Here is an 18,196-nt window from a genome sequence, read left to right as displayed (position 1 = left end):
CTATAAAAGTGTGTATGTATATGTAAGCAAAAACATCCTAATTCCAGTGTAAAGGTGATACAAGAAAAAGTACTTCACAATATAATCATTACATGGTAATAGTCACAGGATTTATTTGTAAAATAATGTGAATTTCCAAATATCAATGCTGGAACACTTAGTGAAATGGAAATGGATACTTACATATGTAAAATCATGACCAGTGTGTTGGAAATTAATACTGAGTGGTATTTACATTGTAAGAAGACTTTTCCGACAAGGTGAATAATTCTTGATAAAGCTCTAAACAAAACAAATTACAATCTTCCCCCAATTTTGAATTCCTAGGCAAGCTCATGTAAAGTAAAACCTTGCAAAATATACTTTGTGTTTACTTGTAGAGTGGAGTAGGTTTCAAACTCACATAATTGTAAAGGTGTTTCCTCAATGCACACATGTCTATCAGGACACCGGATGTAGAGGGTGGGACATTTTTCTTTCTCTGGGATTATCCCTTGGATGCAAAACATTTCATCACTGTCTACTACATATTAAATGGAAATAGGGTCTCTGATATTTGTGGCAGACAAAAAATCCAAACAGGCAATTTAAATATGCTCCTTAAAGGATATTATCACCCTGTTAAGAAACTCTACAGCTTTGTATTTTACACTGGGATTCTATGGATTCTTGTAGGAATTGTGTGGAGGAATAGAAAATAACTGGACAATACCCTGAATGATAAAACCACCTGTGGTGATAGAGCATCCCAACTGCATGTTTGTGGGTCTACTAGGTCACTGGAATCAAGCAGAGATGGGAGCTCATTAGGATGTAAACTCCATGGAGCAGGAATTTTCTAATCTCTTTCGTTCATTATTATATGCCCAGTGCCAAGAATAGTAACTGGCATATAAAAGACACACAATAAATCTTTCATGAATAAATGAATGCATTTTCTACCTGCAATGGGAGGGAAATAAACCAGTAGAACCGATTTCCTGTGTGGCTTCTAATGATGTCAGTTTACCCTTAAGCCACCAGCAGGTTTGATATCCCACACGCACTTCCTGACACCAGTAATCGCTGAACATTTGTATCCTTTGCAGACAGTAATAAGAAGAAATAAAGAAATCGGCCTACAAAAGAGCCTTACCAAATCTTTGCCCAAATGGAGGGGGTCTGTAAGAAGTTGTTTTTCACATTAGTGACACATTTTCTGCCTTTATACGTCATGATGGATAGGAAGTATGCCATTCAAATCACAGCTGACTGCTCAAACCAGACACCTAGGATGTCATAGAAAAGGCATTTGACATTCAGGTGATTAACAAGGTTTCAAGTTCTCCATCACTAGTCAACATTGTAAAGCCTCATTTTCTTCATATGTAAGACAGGAATAACTTACCTCTCCTTAGCGTTGTTTTAAGGAGATAGTTAAGTAAGGACTAAAGGCAACACCAGGCACATCATAAACATTCAACCCTTTTTTCTCAAATTCATGCACCTTAGAATCACCCACCCATACCCAAATTCCTAATTTAGCAGGCTGTGGGTGGGGCCCAGGAACCTGCTTTCATTAAAGCATTCTGAGTGCTTATGAGGTAAGCTGTCCATAGATCACATATGAGAAATACTGAAATATACATCCGTTGTATTCTTATTCTTTATCACAGGAATCTTGCCTGCATTACAATGTGGTGAAAACTCAAGTTTACAAATGTAAGGATATGTTGCATACTGTGAATACATTATGAAGATGAGCTATGAACAGATCTACTTTGAATACTAACACCAACACCGAAACGACAGGGCACACATATCCTTGGGCAGAGACTGGCTTGAAGAACTGAGTTCTGTTTTTGTTCATCAGAGCCAGAAGATGATGGCAACCTGGCTGGGCCTGCTAATCAGTTACCGTGTTATGCTTCCTAACTAAGGTAGCATTTTTTATTTTTTAGGTCAAAGAATTCATTTCCCATCCAAAATTAGAAAAAAATATAATGTTCTGTATTTAGAGATAAGCTTCTCTCGTCTGGAATTCTTCTCAAAAATATCATCTGCCTTTGTGCTTTCCTGAAGAATATCAAACTGAAAGAAAGTTAAACTCTTTTGGATGTGTTTTGGCCTCCAGACTAGTAACCTCCAGTAATCCCTTCTGCTGCTGCCCCAGTTGCTTTTTGGATATTCACAACGCTGTTTCTTCCGTAAGTGCTTCCTGAGAGTTGCTTGTTTCTTTGTGCAGTTTTTCTCCTCCTACATCCTCGTCTGCAATATTAATCGCTCTTCTTCACATCTAATAATGAGAAATGCTACTTCTTCCTCTGAACTCTCAGAAGTTTAAACACTGTGATAGGAAGATGGTGAAGATATTTCAAGAGGTCTTTTCTTCAGCACTTATAATACCTTAGTGTGCTAATGACCTCTGTACTGGTTATAAGGAACAAGTGAAATTTTCACCCTACCTCTCATATATGAATTAGGTATCTTACCTAAAATTCTCAGCAACAGCATCAACAGAATTCAAATCTGCCTTTACCAGGATCTTTTGTATCTGCTTCTGGACACCCAGGTTTGTAGATTCTTGAAATCTCGTGGGATTTCATAGGCTGGGGAAATGACTAACAAGACAATTAAACAAAACTGAATGTTGACAAAGTCGGGTAGTAATTCATAATGGAGAGAAAAAGATTTTTATCTACAATTCTCTGGTGAAAATGTAATCATTCACAATTTGCATTCGCATTCTCTCTTGAGTTTTATAGAAGCTAGAGTAAACATTTGTGCACATACATTATGTATATTATATATACACATTCATATGCATATATCTGCATATTAAAGCAACCAATACTGTGTTATTGTTATTAAATAACAGTACTGAAATACTACCCTGGACCTAGACCTTAGCTCCTGCCAAGTGACCCACTTCAAAGCTCTCTCTCCATTGCTCATAACCTCTTTCACTTCTAGCATTTTCAGGAATAGATGAGTTAATAATTCTCTGAAGTTATTAGTTCTAGAGTTAGTACACTATTTCTTGGGAGTTGCCTATACCAGGCACATTCTTTCATAATACTATCTTTATTACACCCTCTCCAGAATTGCCTTGTTTAAGTGGCCATCTGGTATCTGTCAAGTTCATAACTGATGCTGGTTCTAGAAGCAGTCGAAAGAAATACTATTTAAGTGGGATTGGATGGTTTACATATTTGAAGATTGAACACATAAACCAACTGCACTTGGAAATGGGACACTGGTAATTCATGTCATCCAGCAGCGTGAAACTTACCTAAGGATCAACAGTGACATTATGGAATGAAGGACCAGTGGAGGAGAAGGCACTGAGTGATAAATTTTCTGCGGCACAGAGGCATGCAAATAATATATTAAATATCATGCGGTGAGTTGGCTTCTACTGAAACTTGAACCCGGACTACCCTACTGAAAGAGAGCCAGAAAGACAGATGGCAGTGCCTAGTTATCAGAGACAGCATGGAAGTAATTACCCAAAATACCACACACTATAGATATTACCAGGTATTTTGTTGTCCAGACATTTGTGGCAATGTCTCATTCATTAGCTGGTTCTTACGAATGAAGTAGTTGGGAAACCAACCAGGGTAACATCTTTCTTGGACATGAACTAGCTAAAGATGTTGTGAATTCAACTTCTTACATAATTTTCTGACCTAAGTTAGTTCATAGCCATTGAGACCATAGACTGATGGTGAAGCAAAGTCTCTCTTTGAGGAAGAATCCTGAAAGTTAGCCAAGGGGGACACTGAAGGTACATCAGCCTTCAAACCTTCTTGTGGTTGGCTTGCAAATATTTGTGAGGTTAAACTACACTGTGAAAAGGGAAGTACCCAGATCTTTTGTGAATTCTTGAATACTGGCTCTGAGCCAATATTAAACTGCAGAGATAGAAAACAGCAGAGGTACATACTTTCCAGTGAGGCTAATGGAAATGATGTGAAAGGTATTTTTGGCCATAGTGGGTTCACAGGACTGGCTTTCTAACCACTCATTATTTACCCAGACAGAAATCACATGGGTTAAAAATACAGAATATTGATTTTAATTATCCATTCCTGACCCTTGGAAGGAAGATTATTATTGTAAGAAGGTCAAGTAGAAGCTAAACTGCTACCCCTAAACATAACTGAGAGAGTAAAGAAAATGCAATATCATAGCCCTGGGGAGATATGCAGAGATTGGTGTTTTCTTTAAAGACTTGAAAGATGCAAGGGTGGGGACCCCAATTCCTCACCTTGCACTCATTCCTTTGTCTGAGGGGAAAGGAATTGAGGGTCTTCAAGACGGAGGTCAGGAGTGAACAAGTATTACAGGTAAGCAACTTGGAGAAAGCATCCAGGAATAGTAACTTTCATGTTGGGAAATGAAGTAGAGAGAATCAGATTGGAGCCAAAAGAAATTTATACCCTCAAGAACTGTGTAATTGAGCAGGATCACAATAAATGAAGACATTGTGGCCATTCAGGGATAGATAATCCACGTTGAAGTCACTGGCTGTGTGATTGAGGCTGAAAGGCTTACATTTTATTCAGTCTTCAAAATCTGAGACTTTGTTTAGAAGATGTCTAACCTCCTTATGTGCGCACATATGCACACAATTCTGTCCACACATACATATACTAAGGGGCTCTTACTAACCAGGTGGTTGAAGTGACATACTCTAAATACTAGTCAGGCTCTTTCCCTACAAACCCAGCTCATGTTCAATGGGCCTTTCTACAAACAATGAAAGCAGGTGGACTGGGCTCAGCAGCATGGTTTTCTTCTCACCAAGACCAAGTCGGCTACTTCTACTGTCAGTGTGCCGCATGTCAATAGCGGAGGCTGCCTCTATGCCTCTGATAACCCATAACTCTCTGGGATTACTATGAACAAGAGGGTTATATAGTGATGAAATGAGAGTACTTCTGATTAATCCAGAATAGCAGAGGTACTGACTTTCCTCTCAGCAATAATCACGTTTTCTGGGATTTATTTTGTTTACATAGCATTTTCACAGCAACTTGGTTCTGCTAGTGTCTGTGGATGTAGATCTACATAATATCCTTTTCATGAACATGGTATCCCCCCAAACATTACCTCTATGAAGAAATACATTAGATGGCAAAGGGATCATAACAGTCTCCTCCAACCTACATAAATGATTGCTTCTGTTATTTGCCCCATCATTCACAAGTTAATTATCCTAATAAAATCAAGGAATAGCTATATGAATACTCAATCGTGATTGCTCAGGTTTCCAGTAAGTATACTGCATTGTTTAAAACAGCAGCCAATATGGCCCATCTTCCTGCTATCAAGAAGCTACATCTCTATGAACCAAGGGGATGATGTGGTCTTGGGCCCTGTGGCAGCCAGCTAAATGAGCCTTTCAGTGTTTTAAATACAGAGAGTGTATTTGTGCAAAGAACTTAGGTGGTGATATCTGAAACACATTTCCCCATTCCCAACTAATGAGTAATTACACCAGGAACATCAAGGCAGGACCATTTCTGTTAGACACTAGCCTCCCCTGACTGCTAATGTTGGCTCCAGCATCTCCCAGTGATGACCTTGTTGAAGCAATCTAAGACTGAACAATGGTCTAGTATGTTTTTGCCCATCCTTCCTTCTCTCTACTGTTCACTGTGGTCATTCTTGTATCATGATTTGGTGGTACTGCTACTTATTCTGGCTCCCTTTCTGTTTTCTCTTCCTCCAGCACAGCTGTTTCCCACAACAAAACCCTTGCAGATTTTGTTTCACCTTGGTGTCTGTTTCTTGGACAACTCTGACAGCCTCTCATTATTACATGAAATAGTCTACTGTAAACTGATCCACCTAACCATAAGCTTATATTCCCATAAAATCTTATTTTGAAGTCTATGTGTACAAGAGTGGAATGCTTCCCCAAGGGAACACCCCGAATGCTCTGGTCATTTGGAATCTGGATATACTCTGGACATTTGAGGCTCCTCATGCTTTGATCTGAGAGAGGTCATTCTACTGGGTATGGTGATTAACCCCAATCACCAGAGAGATATTAGTCAGTGACACAAAATGAAATCAAAGTTATGTTTGGAACCCAGAGGATTTAGTAGTATAACTTTTAAAATTCCCTTAGCATTCTCTTTCAAAGAAAAATTACTGCAACCACATAAACACAAGATGATCAGAGACTCCAATCTAACAATAAGAAAATGTAGAGCTTACCAGGTAACTTATTCAAATATGGTGCTAAGAAAGAGTGAGTGGACCACAGTCTTTTAGGGAAGTGGGTAGAGAGTTGTTTGTAATTATCCAATGGGAAGTTATTGTAGTAATTTTGTAAGTTTCAGCGATATAGATCCTTATTCCTCCTCCTGCCCCTTTTTTTTTAATAGACACAAAGCCGAACTTAAATATAAACACCCTAATAGTATTATGTGGGGCATATCACAAGCCCTGCTAACCCAGCAATGCCCACTACACATCCTCTATGCTGTGTAATACCACCAGGAGTTTATTTTTCTTTAATTAAACACGTAAGTCCAAGAGATTTGTTGCATGAACAAGAACACTCAAGAACACATGTATTTTTAAAAAATGTTTATTAGAATTCATTTGTCTAAAAGGCACCTTAGAAAAACCTTTCTTTTAAGACTTTAAATTTCAATTATGATATGAGTAATAAAATTCCCTCAGGACTTTAAAGTGTAATTTCAAAATAATATGGTAGATTCTGCTGAACCCCTCCCAACTGCAGGTGAAATATTTCCAATGGTGAGTAAAACTAACCGCCAAACTTACATTTCAACATTGTAAAGTCTTTTCTAAAATATGTTTAGTTAGACTTTATTATGTTCTTATTGATTGTTCTGTCTTCCTGAAATTATTATTAGCTATACTTTATCTTCTTACTAGATTAGACTTGAGTCTAGAGTTGAGTTAGCTTTTCCATACAGAAAATAATAGGACTCTACACTTAAGCCAATGAAAGTTACAGTATCTGGTATACACTGATAATTATTTGGTGAATGAGATTTGGCTGATTCTCTAAAAAACGATCAAATCAGGAGTTCTTGACCAGTAGGCTGATCATCTCCTTGGTAGTTCTGTATTAGGATTTATGGTAGTAAGATATTTTAAGATAGGTTTATTATACCAAATTTACTTTAGTTACGGATGTTTCCCTCTGAAATAATGTATTTTCTAGTCTTTCCTAACTGATATTAAATAACTGATTTTCTACTACTAATGTAGACCAATTAGATCTGTTAATATTACTTAAAAAATAAATTTTGTAGGAATAATATTATTAGGGGAAATACAGAAATTTCTTTTAGGAAATGAGAGTGCGCTGGCATAAATGGCTTTCTGTTCTACAACATTGTCTACATCTAGCATACAGGAATTAAACAGTTGTGCCTGTGTCAGTAGCGATCTATGTCACCCCTAGTGCTGAGTGTGCACCTGGGATTTACTTTTCAGGTTCATGTGAACCACTGCTGGTGCTGATGAGGCTTCCTGCTCTGTCTGGAGTGCCTACATTTTTTAGGACAATGTCCTTCCATTTTATTTTCTTTCGTATTTTGTAATTACTGCTTTTACCAGCAGAAATATGGACATACTCATGTTTTATCAACATAAATTATATTATCATTGCCTTACTTTTAAAGATCAAAATTAATGCATCTCATTCATTTTTTTTTATCACTGCCTGTATATATTTACTGTATAGACTTTTCTCTTTTAAGCAATGTGAACTCATAGACTTTTATTTCTTAAATTGCTTCATCTCACTATAGGTATTACTTTATATCACATAATGATGTTTTGATGCTCAGAATCTCACAACTCGGGTGTTGAAATCCTCATAGGTTCACCCCTATGAAAGAAAATAGGAACCTGGGAGTTAAACAGTGATTCACAAAAGCATATCTGTAAGAACTTTTTTGATTTTTCCTTAATTGAGAACCTGTGTAAGAGATAGAAATTGGACAGATCATGCTTACTGAGTCTAATTGTACTGACTTATTTCAGGTGCTTCTGGGTCTTTGTGCAAATGCTTCTGGGTAAAAAAGAAAACACAAAAAAATTCTTAAGAGATTCTGTTAGGGGGATGGACAGTGATGTTTTCAATTAGTAGTCATAGGAAAATATTAAAAGTTACTTCAGAATATTTGGTCCTATTTCTAGGAAATAACTATATAAATACTATTCTTACATATATCTGACAGCCAAATATTTTCTTATGATAAAAGAGTGGTCCTGTCAGTTTATGAAAAAGGGGCAAGTTTTGTGTGGGTAAAATTGCAATATTTCCAGAATCTCTTCCCTGGCCTTAGTGCACCTCCATATCAAAAGGTGTGTCCAAGGGGTGAAGAGAAGGAATGCATCTCCATATAAATAGGGGATTATAACGGGGTGGAGAGGTGAGTGTATGCAGGGACCAAAGAGGTTTTTGGGGGTCCTTCACAGCTGGGTCTGGAGAGACACAGGTGAACAGGAGTAGACGACTTCTTATAGGTAATAAACGGATCTCTCCTACTTTACTTTTCTCTTTGACTGATTTTGGCTTAAAGGTTTATTTGCTTTGAGAAGGGAACACATTTTGCCCCAGAGTTAAAATTTGCATTTTAAAGTTTGTTTGTAATGTAGAGTAACATGCAGTTCAGTAGAATCTTTACTTTTTATGCTTAAATTTTTCATTTTAGATCTTTTGGATTTTATCATCTCAAAATTTGCAAATTCTTTAACTGGTATCATAAGAATTCTTGATCATGATGAAAAACAAAGGAAGCTCTTCTTGAAATGTAAACCTGACCAAAACTGTCTTTCCATGTCCTCAGAAGGAGAGAATCTCTATTTATTTGAAGAGTTTCGTCGCAGCATCCTTCACATCCTTGTTCCTCAGGCTGTAGATCATGGGATTCAGCATGGGGAACACCACAGTGTAAAATGTGGAAGCTATTTTGTCCCAGTCAAAAGAATAGGTAGATCGGGGACGACCATAAATGTAGAGAATGGAGCCATAGTACAAGGTGACAGAGACCAGGTGGGAGGAGCATGTAGAGAAGGCTTTGAGGCGGCCCTGGGTGGAGCGGATCCTCAGGATGGTGGTGATGATGAAGAGGTAGGAGGCGAGTATGAGCACAGAAGGGATAATGACATTGGAGGCCAGGAGGAAGTACAGCACAGTCTGGTAGCCATCTTTCCTGCCACAGGCCAACTTGAGTAATGGAAACGAATCACAGAAAAAGTCATCAATGATATTATCACTGCAGAAGTTCAAGTCAAAAGTTCTTTTAGTGATGATGCAACTGTTGGTAAAGCCACCGAGGTATGAGGCTGCTACCAAAAATGTACATAGCTTTATGGGCATAGCCTGTGAATAAAGCAGTGGCTTAGAGATGGCCATATAGCGGTCATAAGCCATGGCTGCCAACAGGTAACACTCACTGTATGTCAGCCCAGCAGAGAAGAAGAACTGAGCTACACAGCCAGCAAAGGAGATGCTTTTGTCCTCAGACATGCATGTCACTATGATCTTAGGAGTGTACACAGAGGAATACCAGAGATCCAGAAAAGACAGATTCCCAATGAAAAAGTACATGGGTGTGTGCAGCCGGGAGTCATTGAATATCAGCACCATGAGGGTGATATTTCCTACCATGGTCACAGAGTACATGCCAAGGAATACCACAAAGAGGACCCGCTGCGTCACGGGGTCTGTGCTGAAGCCCAGCAGGATGAACTCTGTCACCGTGTGGTTGCTGCTCTCCATGGCTCTAAGGAATGTCACCTGGGAGGAGAAAAAAAGGAGAGTTCAGCTTGAATTTCTGTTCTGAAGAAATGGAATTTTGCTCAATAAATAACATTGTACCACTAGTAAATCTTAAAGTCCATGATCCAGCAATGTAATTGCTTGTTTTAGAAACAAATTTCATTTTGCAGGAATACATTTAGATTTTTAGTTATATGCTCTTAAAAGATACTTAGGCACATGAAAGTTTCCAAGACTTTCTTTTAGCAAACACCAATTCAAATCATGCAGGATCAAACTGAAGGTGGCTAGGAGCTGTCTACAGACAGGAGGAAGGGGAGAAGTTTGTGTACAGAAGATGGAGCAAAGCAAAGTAAGAATTTGATTATTAATAGCTTAAATGGTTGCCTTATTAGGGAATGTCTAGTTGTCTGTTTTGATTGATAGTTCTTAGGTTTCATTTTCTGGGATTCATTGACTCTAGCTCAGGTTTTGGTTAGCTTACATAGGTGCCAAAGTATGAAATCCAACTCAGTCTAATGGTCTCCTGTTAATGGCTATAGCAATGTTGAATTATAAATTTCAGGTTGGTTATTTATTATTTCTTTTAGGTATGGTTGATTTTTTTATAATTAATATTTTCTTGTTTTTTTGTCTACTTTGTAATATCCATTTATTTTTTTGTTGAAGGTGTTTCTTCTCAGTTTGTAGTGTTGCTTGTGTGTATCTGGAATATTAAAATTTATGTATTTTAATATACTTTTTTAGAGATCAAATATTTTACTTCAGTTTTTCCATACATTGAGACACCCTACAGCCATTGTAAATTCATATTTCATGAAAATATCAATACATATAAAAAATACTCAGGAGATTAAAGAAAAAAACTTGATACAGTCAAGTTTTAGGAAAAAAAATATACCAAAGAATGGAATACAATAATGGGAATACAAAATTCACAAGATTACTGTTGAGAAAAGAAACAACAATCCTGAAATGATGCATTGTGCACCTTCCTCCCCAACAAAAGTGCAGACACTGAATTACAGTTTGAGGAATGAGACCCATTGGTAGTTTATTTGGAAATTTTCTGAAAGGCACAAGTGAGGTAATGTGCATGATAAATCTCTCTGCTGTTTCCTCCCCCCTAAAGGAAGATGTCCTGGCTTGCAATACTTCTTTCTTTTCTTTTATTCATAACTTCTGTGTCCTACTCTCTTGTCTACACACACCTTCCATTCTGTACAGCATCTTTGGGTATGCCTGCTTGCTCATTAGATACTCTCCTTTCATGAAAAGCCTAACCAAGCCAAGTAGAACTCAGTTGAATTTTGTTTTTTATCACTGTGCTCTTTCCCATGTGCTTTTGCTGGAAAACATGGATCAGTTCAATGTTTATCTCATCTTAGTGTGTTGGTTATTATGAGATATTGTGGGCTGTTTATTTTCAGTGAATCACATCACACTGTCAGGGCCAAGAACAGGCTGTCCCAGTATGTTGTGTTGTAACGTGCAGATTGTGGTGGTGAAAATCATCAAGGGCCAGGAGACGCAGAAAGATGCTTCGACCTCCCTCGACCACAATGTATGAAAAGAATTCAGATGGAAGAACTATTCTGGCAGGAGAGCAATCACCATAAATAGCTATATCATAATGTAACCCAGGGGTTATTGACAGGCAGGGATGCCACAAAGCCTGTTTGTTAAAATTTCTCCCTGTGCCCCCTTGTTTTTCTGTGGCCTATCAAGTATTTTCTTTACTAAACATTTTTTTTCTTTTCATACACCTGAGACTCACATCCATTTTCCTGTGAACCTCAGACCCCTCCCTCTTCTCCTTAGTTTATGATGACGTATATATCTCATTCTCCCTGTCTTTGGAATCTGTCTATGGATTCCCCATATGTATGTAACAAGCTTTGATTTTTTTCTCCTGTAATCAGTCTCATGTCAATTTGATTCTTAAACTGGCAGAAGAATATTTAGGGGCACTGAAAGTTGCTTCCTCCACAGCAACACAAACTGAGAACAATTTTGTGCTGGGCAAAAATGGTGATAACGGATTCATGAGACTACTGAGATAGACAGGCAAATGGGGCAAGGGGCAAACCATTTTGAAATCTACTTACCCTGTGAAAAAAAGCTCAGCTTATTCTTTAACATAGTCTGTATGCCCTTCTTTTACCACTTAATCAACTAAGGAAATTGGTACACAGAACAAGAGACACACCTGCACAGTGTAAATCAATGTACATGGGAAAAGAATGCTGATACCTGTATAAATACAGTCACCTAAATAACCCAACTCTTCAGAGAAAACTTCAAAGGAATTGTTAATCACCAGTTTTCCTCATGCCTTATGTCAACTCCTACCCCAAGGACCCTATAAAACCCCAAACCTAAATTATGTGTCTCTGAGCTCTTTGAATTTGTACAGTTTACCAAATAATTATCTTGCTACATAAGCCTATTACATTTTGTCTGAGTTTTTTGTTTCATGAAAAAGACCAAATTGGCCAACCTTCGCCTCTCTTGTAAGTGTCTCTGTCAATTATCTGTCCCATTCAGCTTTCTAGTCTAACCACAATTTTATTCTCTCTTCCTGTTTTACTTCAGCCCAGTAAGGATGTGGACAGAATCTCACTCTCCAGTGCACCACAGCTCCCCCCTATTCTGGGGTGGTAAGGATGTGATTCCCACAAACTGAAGGTCAAGGGGACACCTGATATCAGGGGTCCCTGGCTTTACGAGTTGGTAAAGGATTTGCCCTATGCTGTTAGGAGTTCCAGGAACTTCTCGTTTCTCCCTCTGCTCTTCCTAGCTCTGTGCTGCCTGCACAGCTGGTGACATTACTTTCTACTCTTGCTTTAATGAATTCCTTTCCAGCTGACACTTGTTCGACCTGTTCATGATTTCTTTCCCAGTCTGAGTCCAGAGCCCTCCTCTTCCTGGCTGAGGGTTCACTGAGTGTGCAGGGAGTGGTCTCCCCAGACATGGCTGCCTAAGCACACCGCAAGGGGCTTCACGTGGGAAAAAGTTGAAAATCCTGACCACAATCTTGAATTCAATATTTTCCAGTCTGATTAGTCTCTGATTCTCATAATTAATCTAGAATTTGATTATTTATAAAAATAATGCCGGAAAATTGTGAATACTTTACTTTGACTCAAGCACTGTGCTTAGTATTTTACAGGCATCATGTTATGCATTCCCACAACATCGTTCACAGATATTTTTTAAAGATTAAAAGCAATAATTTTGCTGATGACCAAATTGAGGTTTAACAAGTAAGTACTGATTATAAAATTTGTATGTGGTATTATATTCCAGTGAACCTGTATTCATGCATTATATCACCTCCTTTCATATTTCGTATTCAGTTAACCAATGCTTGTGGGCTCCATGGAGCCTCTCTTTTTGGTTATAACACTTTAACTAAAACCAACTTAATAATACTGAGAAATTCATATGGTTTACAGGTAAGTACTTTGTACATATGGGGCCACATAAATGCTTCTAAGTAGCACCTAAATCATCTTCTGGCAGAGTCTCTGACAAAGAGAAGGAATATTACTCACCTCACCCAGGGCCAGGACACTGACATGAACTCACAGTCTCTCCCAGCAAAGGGCCACCCCTTGGATCCAGACAACTTATACCAGCTCAGGCTCCCCAGGGCATTTCCTGCACTGTGCACCATGGGGGTTCATAGCTTTGAAAATGTCTAAAAAGGCAATTAACAAAATATTGTGTTAACTTTATTCACGAGAATCTTTCTCAATGAAAAACAGGAGAATAATTACTCTGAGAAACTACTCCTTACAAAACAACCTTCCCAGGAATTTTAATTGTCAAACAACTCTATGGAGTATATACTGCAGTTATTATAGAGAAGAACATAAGCCCAGAGCACATAATTAATTTACCCAAGGTAAGCTCAAAAGTAAGCACAGTCGGGAATTTAAGTATTCTGATTATGAAATTCATACTCTTTTCCCTACACCAAGTACACTTCAGAGACACATAATCTCTGTATCTGTCCAACTTAGACTCTACGTCCTGAGTGTCTATACAGATAGATTTTCTTTCTTATTTTTTATTAAGATATTATTGACACACACTCTTATGAAGGATTCACATGAAAAAACAATGTGGTTACTACATTTACCCATATCATCAAATCCCCACCCACACCCCAACGCAGTCACTGTCCATCAGTGTAGTAAGATGGCACAGAATCACTGTTTGCCTTCTCTGGGCTACACTTCTTTCCCTGTGAATGCCCACACCATGTGTACCAAACATAATATCCCCTAATCCCCTTCTCCCTCCCTCCCCAGCTGCCCTCACACCCCTCCCCATTGGCAACCACCAATCCCTTTTTGAAGTCTGTGAGTCTGCTGCTATTTTGATCCTTCAGTTTTGTTACACTGTTATACTCCACAAATGAGGGAAATCATTTGGCACTTCTCTTTCTCCACCTGGTTTATTTCATTGAGCATAATATCCTCTAGCTCCATCCATGTATTGCAAATGGTAGGATTTATTTCTTCCTTATGGCTAAATAGTATTCCACTGTGTATATGTACCACATCTTCCTTATCCGTTCATCTACTGATGGACACTTAGGTTGCTTCCATATCTTGGCTATTGTAAATAGTGCTGCGATAAACATAGGTGAGAATATGTCTTTTTGAATCTGAGCAGTTGTATTCTTTGGATAAATTCCAAGGAGTGAGATTACTGGGTCAAATGGTATTTCTATTTTTAGTATTTTGAGGAACCGCCATATTGCTTTCCACAATGGTTGAACTGGCTTACATTCCCACCAGTAGTGTAGGAGGGTTGCCCTTTCTCCGCATCCTTGCCAGCATTTGTTGTTCTTAATCTTTGCAATGCTGTCCATCCTTACTGGTGTGAGGTGATAGCTCATTGTGGTTTTAATTTGCGTTTCCCTGATGATTAGTGATCTGGAGCATCTTTTCATGTGCCTGTTGACCACCTGAATTTCTTCTTTGGAGAATTGTCTGTTCATATACTCTGCCCATTTTTTAATCGGGTTATTTGCTTTTTGGGTGTTGAGGCATGGGAGTTCTTTATATATTTTGGATGTTAACCCCTTATCAGATATGTCATTTACAGATATATTCTCCCATACTGTAGGATGCCTTTTTGTTCTGTTGATGGTGTCCTTTGCCATACAGAAACGTTTTAGTTTGATGTAGTCCCGTGAGTTCATATTTGCTTTTGTTTCCCTTGCCTGAGAAGTGCTTTCAGGAAGAAGTTGCTCATGCTTATATTCAAGAGATTCTTGCCTACGTTGTCTTCTAAGAGTCTTTGGTTTCATGACTTACATTCAAGTCTTTGATCCATTTCGAGTTTATTTTATGTATGGGGTTAAACAATAATACAGTTTCATTCTCTTGCATGTACCTGTTCAGTTTTGCCAACACCAGCTGTTGAAAAGGCTGCCATTTCCCCATTGTATGTCCATGGCTCCTTTATCATATATTAATTGACCATATATGGTTGGGTTTCTATCAGGACTCTCTAGTCTGTTCCACTGGTCTTTGGGTGTGTTCTTGTGCCAGCACTAAATTATCTTAATTACTGTGGCTTTGTAGTAGAGCTTGAAGTTGGGGAGCATAATGCCCCCAGCTTTATTCTTCCTTCTCAGGATTGCTTTGGCTATTCAGGGTTTTTTGTGGTTCCATATGAATTTTAGAACGATTTTCTCTAGTTCATTGAAGAATGCTGTTGGTATTTTGATAGAAATTGCTTTGAATCTGTAGATTGCTTTTGGCATAATGGCCATTTTGACAATATTAATTCTTCCTATCCATGAGCACGGGATGTGTTTCCATTTATTGGTATCTTCTTTAATTTCTCTCATGAGTGTCTTGTAGTTTTCAGGGTATAGGTTCTTTCATTTCCTTGGTTAGGTTTATTCCTTGGTATTTTACTCTTTTTGATGCAACTGTGAATGGAATTATTTTCCTGATTGTTCTATCTACTAGTTCATTGTTAGTATATAGGAATGCATTAGATTTCTGTGTATTAATTTTTTATCCTGCAACTTTGCTGAATTCAGATGTTAGATCTAGTAGTTTTGGAGTGGATTCTTTAGGGTTTTTTATGTATGATATAATGTCATCTGCAAACAGGGACAGTTTAACTTCTTCCTTGCCAATCTGGATACCGTTTATTTCTTTGTGTTGTCTGACTGCTGTGGCTAGGACCTCCAGAACTATGTTGAATAAAAGTGGGGAGAGTGGGAATCCTTGTCTTGTTCCTGATCTTAAAGGAAAAGCTTTCAGCTTCTCGCTGTTAAGTATGATGTTGGCTGTGGACTTGTCATATATAGCCATTATTATGTTGAGGTACTTGCCCTCTATACCTATTTTGTTGAGTTTTTATCATGAATGGATGTTGAATTTTGTCAAATGTTTTACAGCATCTATGGAGATGATCATGTGGTTTTCGTCCTTCTTTTTGTTGATGTGGTGGATGATGTTGATGGATTTTCGAATGTTGTACCATCCTTGCATCCCTGGAATAAATCCTACTTGATCATTATGGGTGACCTTTTTGATATATTTTTGAATTCCGTTTGCCAATATTTTGTTGGGTATTTTTGTGTCTATTTTTACCAGGGATATTGGTCTGTAATCTTTTTGTGTGTGTGGTATCTTTGCCTGGTTTGGATATTAGAGTGATGCTGGCCTCATAGAATGAGTTTGGAAGTATTCCCTCTTCTTCCACTCTTTGGAAAACTTTAAGGAGGATGGTATTAGGTCTTCACTAAATGTTGATAAAATTCAGCGGTGAAGCCATCTGGTTCAGAATTTTTGTTCTTACATAGGTTTTTGATTACCAGTTGGATTTCCTTGCTGGTAAATGGTCTACTCAGATTTTCTGTTTCTCCCTTGTCAGCCTTGGAAGGTTGTATTTTTCTAGAAAGTTGTCTATTTCTTCTAGGTTATCCAGTTTGTTAGCATATAATTTTTCATAGTATTCTCTAATAATTCTTTGTATTTCCGTGGTGTCTAGTGATTTTTCCTTTCTCATTTTTGATTCTGTTTATGTGTGCAGACTCTCTTTTTTTCTTGGTAAGTCTGCCTAAGGGTTCATCTATTTTGTTTATTTTCTCATAGAAACAGCTCTTGCTTTCATCGATTCTTTCTATTGTTTTATTCTTCTCAATTTTATTTATTTCTGCTCTAATCTTTATTATGTTCTTCCTTCTACTGACTTTGGGCCTCATTTTTTTTTCTTTTTCTTGTTTTTTTAATTGTGAAGTTAGACCATTCAAATGGAATTGTTCTTTCCTGAGGTAGGCCTGTATTGCAATATACTTTCCTTTTAGCATGGTCTTCACTGCATCCTGCAGATTTTGCAGTGTTGAATTATTGTTGTCATTTGTCTCCATATACTACTTGATCTCTGTTTTTATTTGGTCATTGATCCATTGATTATTTAGGAGCATGTGGTGAAGCCTCCATGTGTTTGTGGGATTTTCCATTTTCTTTACATTATTTATATCTAGTTTCATATCTTTGTGTTCTGAGAAACTGGGTAGTACAATGTCAATGTTTAGAATTTACTGAGGCTCTATTTTTGGCCTAGTATATAATGTATTCTTCAAAATATTCCATGTGCATTTCAGAAGAATGTGTATTCTGCTGCTTTTGGGTGTAGAGCTCAGTAGGTCTTTGTTAGGTCCATCTGTTCTAATGTGTTTTCCCATGCCTCTGTCTCTTTATTTATTTTCTGTCTGGTTGATCTGTCCTTTGGAGTAAGTGGAGTGTTGAAGTCTCCTAGAATGAATGCATTGCAATCTATTTCCCCTTTTAATTATGTTATTATTTGTTTCACATATTTAGGTGCTCTTGTGTTGGGTGCATAGATATTAATAATGGTTATGTAGTCCTGTTGGATTGACCCCTTTATCATTATGTAATGTCCTTCTTTGTCTCTTGTGACTTTCTTTGTTTTGAAGTCTATTTTATCTGATACTAGTACTGCATCACCTGCATTTTTCTCCCTATTGTTCGCATGAAATATCTTTTTCCATCCCTTCAATTTTAGTCTGTGTATGTCTTTAGGTTTAAAGTGAGTTTCTTGTAGGTAGCATATAGATGGGTCTTGTTTTTTTATCCATTCAGTGACTTTATGTTTTTTGATTGGAGCATTCAGACCATTTACATTTAGTTTGTTTATGAATAGGTATATATTTATTGCCATTGCAGGCTTTAGATTCGTGGTTACCAAAGTTTCAAGGTTAACTTCTTTACTATTTAAAAGTCTGACTTAATTCACTTAATATGCTACTACAAACACAATCTAAAAGTTCTTTTTTTCTCTTCCTTTTCTTCCTCTTCCATTCTTTATATATTAGGTATCATACTCTGTACTCTTTGTTTATCCCTTGATTGACTTTGAGGATAGTAATTA

At 37.7% G+C, this 18,196-nt stretch overlaps 1 protein-coding gene across 1 annotated transcript; it reads right to left on the bottom strand.

The window, feature by feature from the left end:
- Positions 1 to 8,845: 8,845 nt before the first annotated feature.
- Positions 8,846 to 9,763, bottom strand: LOC118908080 (olfactory receptor 1013-like). Its single transcript, XM_057507071.1, has one exon. The coding sequence runs from the start codon at positions 9,761 to 9,763 to the stop codon at positions 8,846 to 8,848; it is 918 nt and encodes a 305-aa protein (XP_057363054.1).
- Positions 9,764 to 18,196: the final 8,433 nt, after the last annotated feature.

This window comes from Manis pentadactyla, chromosome 9, assembly GCF_030020395.1.
Source record: "Manis pentadactyla isolate mManPen7 chromosome 9, mManPen7.hap1, whole genome shotgun sequence".
NCBI lineage: Eukaryota > Metazoa > Chordata > Mammalia > Pholidota > Manidae > Manis > Manis pentadactyla.
This window is presented reverse-complemented; position numbering and strand designations above follow the sequence as displayed.